Source organism: Pleurodeles waltl, chromosome 2_1, assembly GCF_031143425.1.
Source record: "Pleurodeles waltl isolate 20211129_DDA chromosome 2_1, aPleWal1.hap1.20221129, whole genome shotgun sequence".
Taxonomy (NCBI): Eukaryota; Metazoa; Chordata; class Amphibia; order Caudata; family Salamandridae; genus Pleurodeles; species Pleurodeles waltl.
Window position 1 is genome coordinate 381,216,246 of NC_090438.1, and position 12,490 is coordinate 381,228,735.

Here is a 12,490-nt window from a genome sequence, read left to right on the forward strand (position 1 = left end):
AAAGTGGACACTGTGCAATTTTCACAGTTCCTAGGGGAGGTAAGTATTTGTTAGGTTAACCAGGTAAGTAAGACACTTACAGGGTTCAGTTCTTGGTCCAAGGTAGCCCACCGTTGGGGGTTCAGAGCAACCCCAAAGTCACCACACCAGCAGCTCAGGGCCGGTCAGGTGCAGAGTTCAAAGTGGTGCCCAAAACACATAGGCTAGAATGGAGAGAAGGGGGTGCCCCGGTTCCGGTCTGCTTGCAGGTAAGTACCCGCGTCTTCGGAGGGCAGACCAGGGGGGTTTTGTAGGGCACCGGGGGGGGGGCACAAGTCCACACAGAAATTTCACCCTCAGCAGCGCGGGGGCGGCCGGGTGCAGTGTAGAAACAGGCGTCGGGTTCGCAATGTTAGTCTATGAGAGATCTCGGGATCTCTTCAGCGCTGCAGGCAGGCAAGGGGGGGATTCCTCGGGGAAACCTCCACTTGGGCAAGGGAGAGGGACTCCTGGGGGTCACTTCTCCAGTGAAAGTCCGGTCCTTCAGGTCCTGGGGGCTGCGGGTGCAGGGTCTCTCCCAGGTGTCGGGACTTAGGATTCAAAGAGTCGCGGTCAGGGGAAGCCTCGGGATTCCCTCTGCAGGCGGCGCTGTGGGGGCTCAGGGGGGACAGGTTTTTGTACTCACAGTCTTAGAGTAGTCCTGGGGTCCCTCCTGAGGTGTTGGATCGCCACCAGCCGAGTCGGGGTCGCCGGGTGCAGTGTCGCAAGTCTCACGCCTCTTGCGGGGAGCTTGCAGGGTTCTTTAAAGCTGCTGGAAACGAAGTTGCAGCTTTTCTTGGAGCAGGTCCGCTGTCCTCGGGAGTTTCTTGTCTTTTCGAAGCAGGGGCAGTCCTCAGAGGATGTCGAGGTCGCTGGTCCCTTTGGAAGGCGTCGCTGGAGCAGGATCTTTGGAAGGCAGGAGACAGGCCGGTGAGTTTCTGGAGCCAAGGCAGTTGTCGTCTTCTGGTCTTCCTCTGCAGGGGTTTTCAGCTAGGCAGTCCTTCTTCTTGTAGTTGCAGGAATCTCATTTTCTAGGGTTCAGGGTAGCCCTTAAATACTAAATTTAAGGGCGTGTTTAGGTCTGGGGGGTTAGTAGCCAATGGCTACTAGCCCTGAGGGTGGGTACACCCTCTTTGTGCCTCCTCCCAAGGGGAGGGGGTCACAATCCTAACCCTATTGGGGGAATCCTCCATCTGCAAGATGGAGGATTTCTAAAAGTTAGAGTCACTTCAGCTCAGGACACCTTAGGGGCTGTCCTGACTGGCCAGTGACTCCTCCTTGTTTTTCTCATTATTTTCTCCGGCCTTGCCGCCAAAAAGTGGGGCCTGGCCGGAGGGGGCGGGCAACTCCACTAGCTGGAGTGTCCTGCTGGGTTGGCACAAAGGAGGTGAGCCTTTGAGGCTCACCGCCAAGTGTGACAATTCCTGCCTGGGGGAGGTGTTAGCATCTCCACCCAGTGCAGGCTTTGTTACTGGCCTCAGAGTGACAAAGGCACTCTCCCCATGGGGCCAGCAACATGTCTCGGTTTGTGGCAGGCTGCTAAAACTAGTCAGCCTACACAGATAGTCGGTTAAGTTTCAGGGGGCACCTCTAAGGTGCCCTCTGTGGTGTATTTTACAATAAAATGTACACTGGCATCAGTGTGCATTTATTGTGCTGAGAAGTTTGATACCAAACTTCCCAGTTTTCAGTGTAGCCATTATGGTGCTGTGGAGTTCGTGTAAAACAGACTCCCAGACCATATACTCTTATGGCTACCCTGCACTTACAATGTCTAAGGTTTTGCTTAGACACTGTAGGGGCACAGTGCTCATGCACTGGTACCCTCACCTATGGTATAGTGCACCCTGCCTTAGGGCTGTAAGGCCTGCTAGAGGGGTGTCTTACCTATACTGCATAGGCAGTGAGAGGCTGGCATGGCACCCTGAGGGGAGTGCCATGTCGACTTACTCATTTTGTTCTCACCAGCACACACAGGCTTGTAAGCAGTGTGTCTGTGCTGAGTGAGGGGTCTCTAGGGTGGCATAATACATGCTACAGCCCTTAGAGACCTTCCCTGGCATCAGGGCCCTTGGTACCAGAGGTACCAGTTACAAGGGACTTATCTGGATGCCAGGGTGTGCCAATTGTGGAAACAATGGTACATTTTAGGTGAAAGAACACTGGTGCTGGGGCCTGGTTAGCAGGGTCCCAGCACACTTCTCAGTCAAGTCAGCATCAGTATCAGGCAAAAAGTGGGGGGTAACTGCAACAGGGAGCCATTTCTTTACAGATGTCCTCCTGCCATGTCTGCTTTTCGCTTACAGAGAGGTGCCTCAGAAGGGAGTAGGATTCTCACCCTTTGAACTTCTGTTTGGCCACCCTGTAAGAGGACCACTTGCTCTTGTTAAAGAAGGCTGGGAGAGACCTCTTCATGAGCCTAAACAAGACATAGTGGACTATGTACTTGGCCTTCGCTCAAGGATGGCAGAGTACATGGAAAAGGCAAGTAAAAACCTTGAGGCCAGCCAACAACTCCAGAAGTTGTGTTATGACCAAAAGACTGCACTGGTTGAATTTCAACCAGGGCAGAAAGTCTGGGTTCTGGAGCCTGTGGCTCCCAGGGCACTCCAGGACAAATGGAGTGGCCCTTACCCAGTACTAGAAAGGAAGAGTCAGGTCACCTACCTGGTGGACCTGGGCACAAGCAGGAGCCCCAAGAGGGTGATCCATGTGAACCGCCTTAAGCTCTTCCATGACAGGGCTGATGTAAATCTGTTGATGGCAACAGATGAGGACCAGGAAGCTGAGAGTGAACCTCTCCCTGATCTCCTCTCATCCGACCCTAAAGATAGCTCAGTGGATGGAGTGATCTACTCAGACACCCTCTCTAGCCAACAGCAGTCGGACTGTAGGAAGGTCCTGCAGCAGTTTGCTGAACTCTTTTCCCTAACCCCTGGTCAGACACACCTGTGTACCCATGATGTGGACACAGGAGACGGCATGCCTGTCAAAAACAAAATATTTAGACAGTCGGACCAAGTTAAGGAAAGCATCAAGGTGGAAGTCCACAAGATGCTGGAATTGGGAGTAAATGAGTACTCTGACAGCCCCTGGGCTAGCCCAGTGGTCTTAGTCCCCAAACCTCACACCAAAGAAGGAAAGAGAGAGATGAGGTTTTGTGTGGACTACAGAGGTCTCAACTCTGTCACCAAGACAGATGCTCATCCCATTCCTAGAGCTGATGAGCTAATAGACAAATTAGGGGCTGCCAAATTCTTAAGTACCTTTGACTTAACAGCAGGGTACTGGCAAATCAGAATGGCCCCTGGAGCAAAAGAAAAGACAGCATTCTCCACACCTGATGTGCATTATCAGTTCACTGTTATGCCCTTTGGTTTAAAGAATGCCCCTGCCACCTTCCAAAGGTTGGTGAATCAAGTCCTTGCTGGGTTGGAATCCTTTAGTGCAGCTTATCTTGACGATATTGCTGTCTTCAGCTCCACCTGGCAGGATCACCTGGTCCACCTGAAGAAGGTTTTGAAGGCCCTGCAATCTGCAGGCCTCTCTATCAAGGCATCCAAATGCCAGATAGGGCAGGGAACTGTGGTTTACTTGGGACACCTTGTAGGTGGAGGCCAAGTTCAGCCACTCCAGCCTAAGATCCAGACTATTCTGGACTGGGCAGCTCCAAAGACCCAGACTCAAGTCAGGGCATTCCTTGGTTTGACTGGGTACTATAGGAGGTTTGTGAAGGGATATGGATCCATTGTGACAGCCCTCACAGAACTCACCTCCAAGAAAATGCCCAAGAAAGTAAACTGGACTGTAGAATGCCAACAGGCCTTTGACACCCTGAAGCAAGCTATGTGCACAGCACCAGTTCTAAAAGCTCCAGATTACTCCAAGCAATTCATTGTGCAAACAGATGCCTCTGAACATGGGATAGGGGCAGTTTTGTCCCAAACAAATGATGATGGCCTTGACCAGCCTGTTGCTTTCATTAGCAGGAGGTTACTCCCCAGGGAGCAGCGTTGGAGTGCCATTGAGAGGGAGGCCTTTGCTGTGGTTTGGTCCCTGAAGAAGTTGAGACCATACCTCTTTGGTACTCACTTCCTAGTTCAAACTGACCACAGACCTCTCAGATGGCTGATGCAAATGAAAGGTGAAAATCCAAAACTGTTGAGGTGGTCCATCTCCCTACAGGGAATGGACTTTATAGTGGAACACAGACCTGGGACTGCCCATGCCAATGCAGATGGCCTTTCCAGGTTCTTCCACTTAGAAAATGAAGACTCTCTTGGGAAAGGTTAGTCTCATCCTCTTTCGTTTGGGGGGGGGGGGGGGGGGGGGGGGGGGGTTGTGTAAGGAAATGTCTCCTTGGCATGGTTACCCCCTGACTTTTTGCCTTTGCTGATGCTATGTTTTGAATTGAAAGTGTGCTGAGGCCTGCTAACCAGGCCCCAGCACCAGTGTTCTTTCCCTAACCTGTACTTTTGATTCCACAATTGGCACACCCTGGCATCCAGATAAGTCCCTTGTAAGTGGTACCCCTGGTACCAAGGGCCCTGATGCCAAGGAAGGTCTCTAAGGGCTGCAGCATGTCTTATGCCACCCTGGAGACCCCTCACTCAGCACAGACACTGCTTGCCAGCTTGTGTGTGCTGGTGAGAACCAAACGAGTAAGTCGACATGGCACTCCCCTCAGGGTGCCATGCCAGCCTCTCACTGCCTATGCAGGTATAGATAAGTCACCCCTCTAGTAGGCCTTACAGCCCTAAGGCAGGGTGCACTATACCATAGGTGAGGGCACCAGTGCATGAGCACTGTGCCCCTACAGTGTCTAAGCAATACCTTAGACATTGTAAGTGCAGGGTAGCCATAAGAGTATATGGTCTGGGAGTCTGTTTTACACGAACTCCACAGCACCATAATGGCTACACTGAAAACTGGGAAGTTTGGTATCAAACTTCTCAGCACAATAAATGCACACTGATGCCAGTGTACATTTTATTGTAAACTACACCCCAGAGGGCACCTTAGAGGTGCCCCCTGAAACCTTAACCGACTATCTGTGTAGGCTGACTGGTTCCAGCAACCGAGACATGTTGCTGGCCCCATGGGGAGAGTGCCTTTGTCACTCTGAGGCCAGTAACAAAGCCTGCACTGGGTGGAGATGCTAACACCTCCCCCAGGCAGGAGCTGTCACACCTGGCGGTGAGCCTCAAAGGCTCACCCCTTTGTGCCAGCACAGCAGGACACTCCAGCTAGTGGAGTTGCCCGCCCCCTCCGGCCACGGCCCCCACTTTTGGTGGCAAGGCCGGAGAAAATAATGAGAAAAACAAGGAGGAGTCACTGACCAGTCAGGACAGCCCCTAAGGTGTCCTGAGCTGAAGTGACTAACTTTTAGAAATCCTCCATCTTACAGATGGAGGATTCCCCAATAAGATTAGGGATGTGACCCACTCCCCTTGGGAGGAGGCACAAAGAGGGTGTACCCACCCTCAGGGCTAGTAGCCATTGGCTACTAACCCCCCAGACCTAAACACGCCCTTAAATTCAGTATTTAAGGGCTTTTCTGAACCTAAGAATTTAGATTCCTGAAACTACAAGAAGAGGAGGACTGCTGAGCTGAAAAACCCCTGCAGAGGAAGAACAGAAGACACCAACTGCTTTGGCCCCAGACTCACCGGCCTGTCTCCTGCCTTCCAAAGAAACCTGCTCCAGAAACGCTTTCCAAGGGACCAGCGACCTCTGAATCCTCTGAGGACTGCCCTGCTTCGAGAAAAACAAGAAACTCCTGAGGACAGCGGCCCTGCTCCAAAAGAACTGCAACTTTGTTTCAAGTAGCAGATTTAAAGACCCCTGCAACTCCCTGCAAGAAGCGTGAGACTTGCAACACTGCACCCGGCGACCCCGACTCGACTGGTGGAGAACCAACACCTCAGGGAGGACCCTCCGGCGACTCCAAGACTGTGTAACCAAAGTTGTCCCCCCTGAGCCCCCACAGCGACGCCTACAGAGGGAATCCCGAGGCTCCCCCTGACCGCGACTGCCTGAACTCCACTTCCCGACGGCTGGAAAAGACCCTGCACCCGCAGCCCCCAGCACCTAAAGGAACGGAACTCCTGTGCAGGAGTGACCCCCAGGAGGCCCTCTCCCTTGCCCAGGTGGTGACTACCCCGAGGAGCCCCCCCCCTTGCCTGCCTGCAACGCTGAAGAGATCTCTTGATCTCTCATAGGAAACCATTGAAAACCCGACGCGTGTTTGCACACTGCACCCGGCCGCCCCCGCACTGCTGAGGGTGTACTTTTTGTGCTGACTTATGTCCCCCCCCGGTGCCCTACAAAACCCCCCTGGTCTGCCCTCCGAAGACGCGGGTACTTACCTGCTGGCAGACTGGAACCGGGGCACCCCCTTCTCTTCATTATAGCCTATGTGTTTTGGGCACCTCTTTGACCTTTGCACCTGACCGGCCCTGAGCTGCTGGTGTGATAACTTTGGGGTTGCTCTGAACTCCCAACGGTGGGCTACCTTGGACCCAAACCTGAGACTTGTAAGTGATTTACTTACCTGACAAAACTAACAAAAACTTACCTCCCCCAGGAACTGTGAAAATTGCACTGTGTCCACTTTTAAAACAGCTTATTGTGTTTTATGTAAAAAGTATACATGCTAATGTAATGATTCAAAGTTCCTAAAGTACTTACCTGCAATACCTTTCAAATGAGATATTACATGTAGAATTTGAACCTGTGGTTCTTAAAATAAACTAAGAAAAGATATTTTTCTATAACAAAACCTATTGGCTGGATTTGTCTCTGAGTGTGTGTTCCTCATTTATTGCCTGTGTGTATGTACAACAAATGCTTAACACTACTCCTTTGATAAGCCTACTGCTCGACCACACTACCACAAAATAGAGCATTAGTATTATCTCTTTTTGCCACTATCTTACCTCTAAGGGGAACCCTTGGACTCTGTGCATGCTATTCCTTACTTTGAAATAGCAAATACAGAGCCAACTTCCTACAATGGTGAAGTGAGATATGATCTTACAACAAACAGAGAGTCGGGAGAGAGGAATACTAACAACCCATACTTTCTCCCCAGAAACAGAACCGTATACACAGGAAGTATGGGGTATTTGTGTCGGAACGACTGCCAACAACTTTTACCTTGGACCCTTTTGTCTCAGATTTTGAGGTTTATTTTACGTGCTGCTTAAAGCTATGTTGTAGGGGAAATTTCCTTTACGGACTAGGTGGTCTCACACACTATATAGTGTCTTGCTTCATCATATGACCACCTAGCCCCATCCAGGTAGAACAATGCCACCTGGATGGACTCAACCTCACAGTTTAAAGAACTCGGACGCAGTTCAGAGATTAAAGTTATCTGGATAGATGTGGGATCCATTTGTGCTGGGGAAATAATAGAAACGCCTAGTCACCACCTGTGTAATAGTACACCTTTATTCGTGGTGGCTGCTGGTGAGATTAAGAACAATTGTTGGGACACCTATTTGAGAGTAATGACTCAAAGGGTCACCTATCTATTGATTAGTGGCCGACATGTTTCTGCCCACTACTACGAGCCAATGGAGGTCTAGGGGCATTCTTCAGGGCATAGGATCCCCCAATACCATGCACTACAGAAGCTACCTCAGTATGAGGAGCTATGATGCTAAAGATAAGGAGATGGCCTACCTGAGGAAGGCTAAACCATGGAGGCCCTAATCCAGTAGGGTAATTAGCCCCAGGTCAATCGGAGAGGGGAGTACCCCCTTATAGTCACACACACTCCAAAGGAGGCGCTCGCTTTCGCACCTATTCCGTTCCCCTCTCCGACAGCTTGTAAATCATCACAAGGTGCCAAAGCGAGCGCCTCCTTTGGCGTATTTGTGACTATAAGTGGTGGAAAAAAGGATCCAAATTTGTGGTGTGTAGCTTACGTGGACAAAACGTTAGAGAGGCCTAAGCACAAACTACCCGAAATAGCCAAAAGAGGGCTCGGCACTGGGGGGCAGAGGACCAGCAGCTAAGGGATTAACTCCCAATTTGGTACTGGCACTTTCTGAAGTACCTAGAAAAACATGCTTATAAATGTACTATCATGAGTGGATATTTTAGGTCAAACTTAGCAAATAGTAAATAAGAGAGGGACTGATAAAGCCAGACCTCCAAACTGCCACTGTAAGCAGGTTGAATTTATTAGCAGCTCGTTCCACCAATGGGTAACATTGTCCAAAGTCAATCTGTGGTGACATTTTCTGCACAGATTCTGTGCTTGTATTGCCCAAAGATAAGTAGTCATTTCACTCTGGTCTCCCAACCTTGAGAAATGTTATGTTCTTGATGCTCATCTTCAACATTGTCATCATCATCACTAACATAAACATCAGAATTATTTGAGTCATTATCGGCATCTTTGTTGGTGTCACGCTTAATACGGTAGGCGTTTTTTTAATAATATATATATGTAAAACACTGATTCTCCTGATTTTCATTGCCGTTTACATTCTATAGCTATACTCTCCCACACAGAAGGAACCGGTGATAGTACACTTATAGGAGGCTAAAGTGATTTAATAGGTAATTAGTGCAGCTAATGCACTATATACACCTGGTGCCCGATGGGGACTGCACGTATCGAGTCTGATACTTTACAAAAGGGAGGGTGGTTTTTCCACTACATGGATGCAGCAGAAACTCAATATGTGGTTGCCCAGGGGCTCTGGCATCTGGGCCTCATCCTTACCTTCTAACGAGTTGAAGATGCCTACAACTGGGTCCTCTTGTTTATCATGACTGTCTTCTTTATCGCTTACTACTACTATATCTAGCAGATGAAATACTGGAGGTTGAAGAGATACCTCCAAAGTAATCTATAGATTGAGTATTGAAGACTGAAGGCAATGGGGAATTTGTCCGCAAAAATAAAGGTGGCTGAACATCTGATGAGTAGTCTACCTTTGGTACTGGTCTACTGTCTGTCAAAAGGCCAGCTTGCTAGTGTGGACAGTGTGCACTTAAATCCTTCAATACCATAGTCGAAGAGTATTTCATTAGCATGATGGAGGTGAGAATATTTTCAATTTTAGGTTTTGTGCTGTTGGGTGATCCTTCATCAGTGGCAGTGGTTTCAGATTCATCAAGAAGCATTCAGTCAACAACAGTGGTATATCATGGGAGACTCCTAAATTGCCATCATCAAAGCATTCTTCTGTTGCACAGAAGCTGACAGTTGTCACAGCATCCAGCACCAAATAGGATGTTGTCGACTGGCCTATCTTCTTTTTCGCTGATGGATTAACTTTTCGAATTTTGCTCTTTGAGCCAGAAGGGGAGGGCTGACCATTAGGCAAAACTTTAAAAGTAGGATCAGCGGGTCCCTTAGCCACAAGTGCTGAAAATCCTTTATTTGGATTGTTGGCAAGCTCTTATTCCAGTTTCTTCATCTTGACAGGTACTAGGACATGAAGGAGCTGATGTTTCTTCCACCAAGAAAGTTGAGTATTTTTTTTTAGATCTTCTTAGAAAATGTGACACAAATCTCCCATGTCTTTGGGTCGCGACCAGGGTGAATGCTAGCTATGCCTAGCTTATGGATGTTCTTTATATACATGCTATTTGGCATAAGCCTCAAACATTTTGAAAAGGAACAGCTTTTTCCGGTTCTCTGCCATTTTCCCTTCAATAAATTGTCCAAACATAATTAATACTAACACGCATGATCTCTGAAAAGATGTTGAGTTCAAAGTAACAAATGTTCCAAAAATGTCTGTGCTAAAGCAGACCTCTAAAACATTCCCTCACACTACTGCATATTAGAAAATGTGGCAGCTGAACACTCAAGGGAGAGAAAGGGGGATAACTGTATTTCCACCTCACTGGCCAGAATCTGGTGCACATAACACAGGGATAGGATGGACGTAGTCTCATTATTATCAGAGGCAGTAGAAAGAGTGCTGGTTAACAACAGTACACCAAGAGTTCTGAGCCAGATGACGGGGGGAGTATTGTAAGACGTACATTTATGAACGATCCAGTGCTGGAGAATTTATACAAGATAGCAAAAAGGGAGTAGTGCATATCAGTATATAAGCTTATACAGAGAAGACATGGCTATAATAATAATAATAAGCAATCTATTCAGCAACCCACTGACCTGATCTTTACGCTCTGAATGGAAAGATATCAGGAACAGGCAGATAACACATCTATAATGAGAGCTTTTGTCTTTGCTAATGTGTTTTAACCATGCTGTACAGCAGCGTGGCAGCTGTTCAACATGAGTAAAGTTTTGTGCTGTGCATAGGTGCAGATTTGAGTGCCATGGTGTAGAATAGCATAGAAAAGACTAACGCTGAGTGGAGTAGGTTGGTGTAGAGTCGGATGGAGTGGCACAGAATGGGGAATGGAGTGGCGCAGAATGGGGAATGGAGTGGCGCAGAATGGAGTGGCGCAGAATGGAGTGGCGCAGAATGGAGAATGGAGTGGCGCAGAATGGGGAATGGAGTGGCGCAGAAAGGGGAATGGAGTGGCGCAGAAAGGGGAATGGAGTGGCGCAGAAAGGGGAATGGAGTGGTGCAGAGAGGGGAATGGAGTGGTACAGAGAGGGGAATGGAGTGGTAAAGAGTAAAGAGGAGTTATCTGGGGTACAGTGGAGTAGGCTGGATTGGCATATAGTGGAATTGAATGGTACAGAGTGGAGTGAGGGAGTAGAGTGGTGCAGCTGAGTGCCATTATATAGAGCCGCACTGAGTGGAGTGGCACAGAGTAGAGTGAAGTAAAGTGGAGTGGTGCGAGTGGCACGGAGGGGAGTGGCGTAGAGTAGTACAGATTTGGGTGTAAGTAACAAATGTGTCACAAGCGACAGCAGTGAGGGTGAAAGCAACATAAATAAGAAGTCATATGACTATGTTAAAAGCACGCTGCAAGTCCAGCAATAAAACTGAAATGGGTATAAGATTTAAAAAAATAGTGCTTTGCAAACATATGAGAAAAAAATAAAAGCGAAGAAGCACACATACTTGGTCCATGCTCCAGGAAAGAGCTAACACAAGAAAGGAAGGAAAAGAAATCTATGAGAAAGAAACAAATAACAGTATTCTGTGAGCAGGGCTACTGAATTGTAAGCAATACCCGCGCATCACAGTGCATGCACCATGTACATTATGATACAATGGCAAATATATATATATTTTTTTCCCATCGATGAATAAATTACCACTTTTCACACCATTTACATCCCAGCGGTCATTGATGAAAATAATTTTGAAAAAAGACGCAAAAACCTACTTTTTACTTTTAATCCTTCTTTCTCTTCTGGCTTTGGATTCATAGTAAGACTGGAGTGCCCGTGCTTTCTGCAGTTCCTCCCGACGTAACTTTGCCTAAAATAAGAAAATAAAGATCAGTGAAGAATTTAGACAAGCATACTTAAATGATAAGCAGAGGTCTGCATGCAGTAACAGGTTTCTGGGTCAAAAAGTAATTCTTGGGAGAAAGGAGAGGAAAATAAGGAAAGTATGCTGCCTCACTGCTCACCTCTTCCAAACTCATGGCTTTCAACGAGGCCTCTTCCACTGGCGTCAGTAATGGGTCTGTCAAAGGCTGCTTATTTTTATGAAGAATGTTAAATATTTCCTGCTCCAATGGAGTGCGTGCCTGTAAGTAACAAAAACACACACAAAAAACTGTCAAAAGGGAGATGAAGCGAAAAACATTTTAAACTTCATATTATGTGACAAATAGCTGATTGGGGTTAAAAATCAAAACCATATACAGCTGTTATCTTCAAGCCTTTATGTTGCTCAACATCGTGTTGGGTGTGAATGAGATTAGGAAGTCTGGAAAGTTGGAGACTGCAATTCATGTCAATTGATGTCAATAATAGAGCACTTTCAAATCTTAACTTTGTTTGAGGATATGGGGTATATTACATGGTGTAGTTGTGCGATCTCACCATGTAATAAATACACTTACAAATCCCTTTAGGGCCAGCTGGTTGCGTTTGTCAGACCCTTAGTTCAACCCTGGGTAGCTGTGGCTCTGGGCAGTCAGGCTTAAACAAATCAAAAAGCATTACGTAGCAGCAAAACAATTGCAGACAAAACACACAAGACACTGAAGAAATCTGACAAATTTATAAACCTAGATTGTATTTTTGACACCAAAACAAAAAAAGAGACACTGAATAGTTCCTAGGATATAGATTTTGCAACATACAGTAAATATGCACTTTTTACTTAACCCCCAAAGTTAGGTAAGTATCAATGCGGTTACTTAAGAATTACTTTGGGCAACCAACTCCAACAGCAAGCCAGTCAGTAGGGCCAGCAGGGCCAACAGAAACAGTTAACACAAGAAAAGGAGTAGTCCTCAATCAGTTCGAGTCATTGTATCTACTTACCATGGACTCCTATGGAAGTGGTCCTGATGCACTGAATACAGGATGCTGAAAATGCTCAAGGATGCTGTGGATGTG

The 12,490-nt window shown here is 47.6% G+C and overlaps 1 protein-coding gene across 1 annotated transcript in view; it reads right to left on the reverse strand.

The window, feature by feature from the left end:
* The window catches only part of UTP14A (UTP14A small subunit processome component), a 385,668-nt gene that overhangs the window by 234,722 nt on the left and 138,456 nt on the right, over positions 1 to 12,490 (reverse strand). The window contains exons 7-8 of the mRNA XM_069212909.1: positions 11,551 to 11,670; positions 11,302 to 11,396 (exon numbers count right to left, since the gene is read on the reverse strand). Coding sequence (XP_069069010.1) covers positions 11,302 to 11,396; positions 11,551 to 11,670 — 215 coding nt within the window. The remainder of the gene's footprint in view (positions 1 to 11,301; positions 11,397 to 11,550; positions 11,671 to 12,490) is intronic.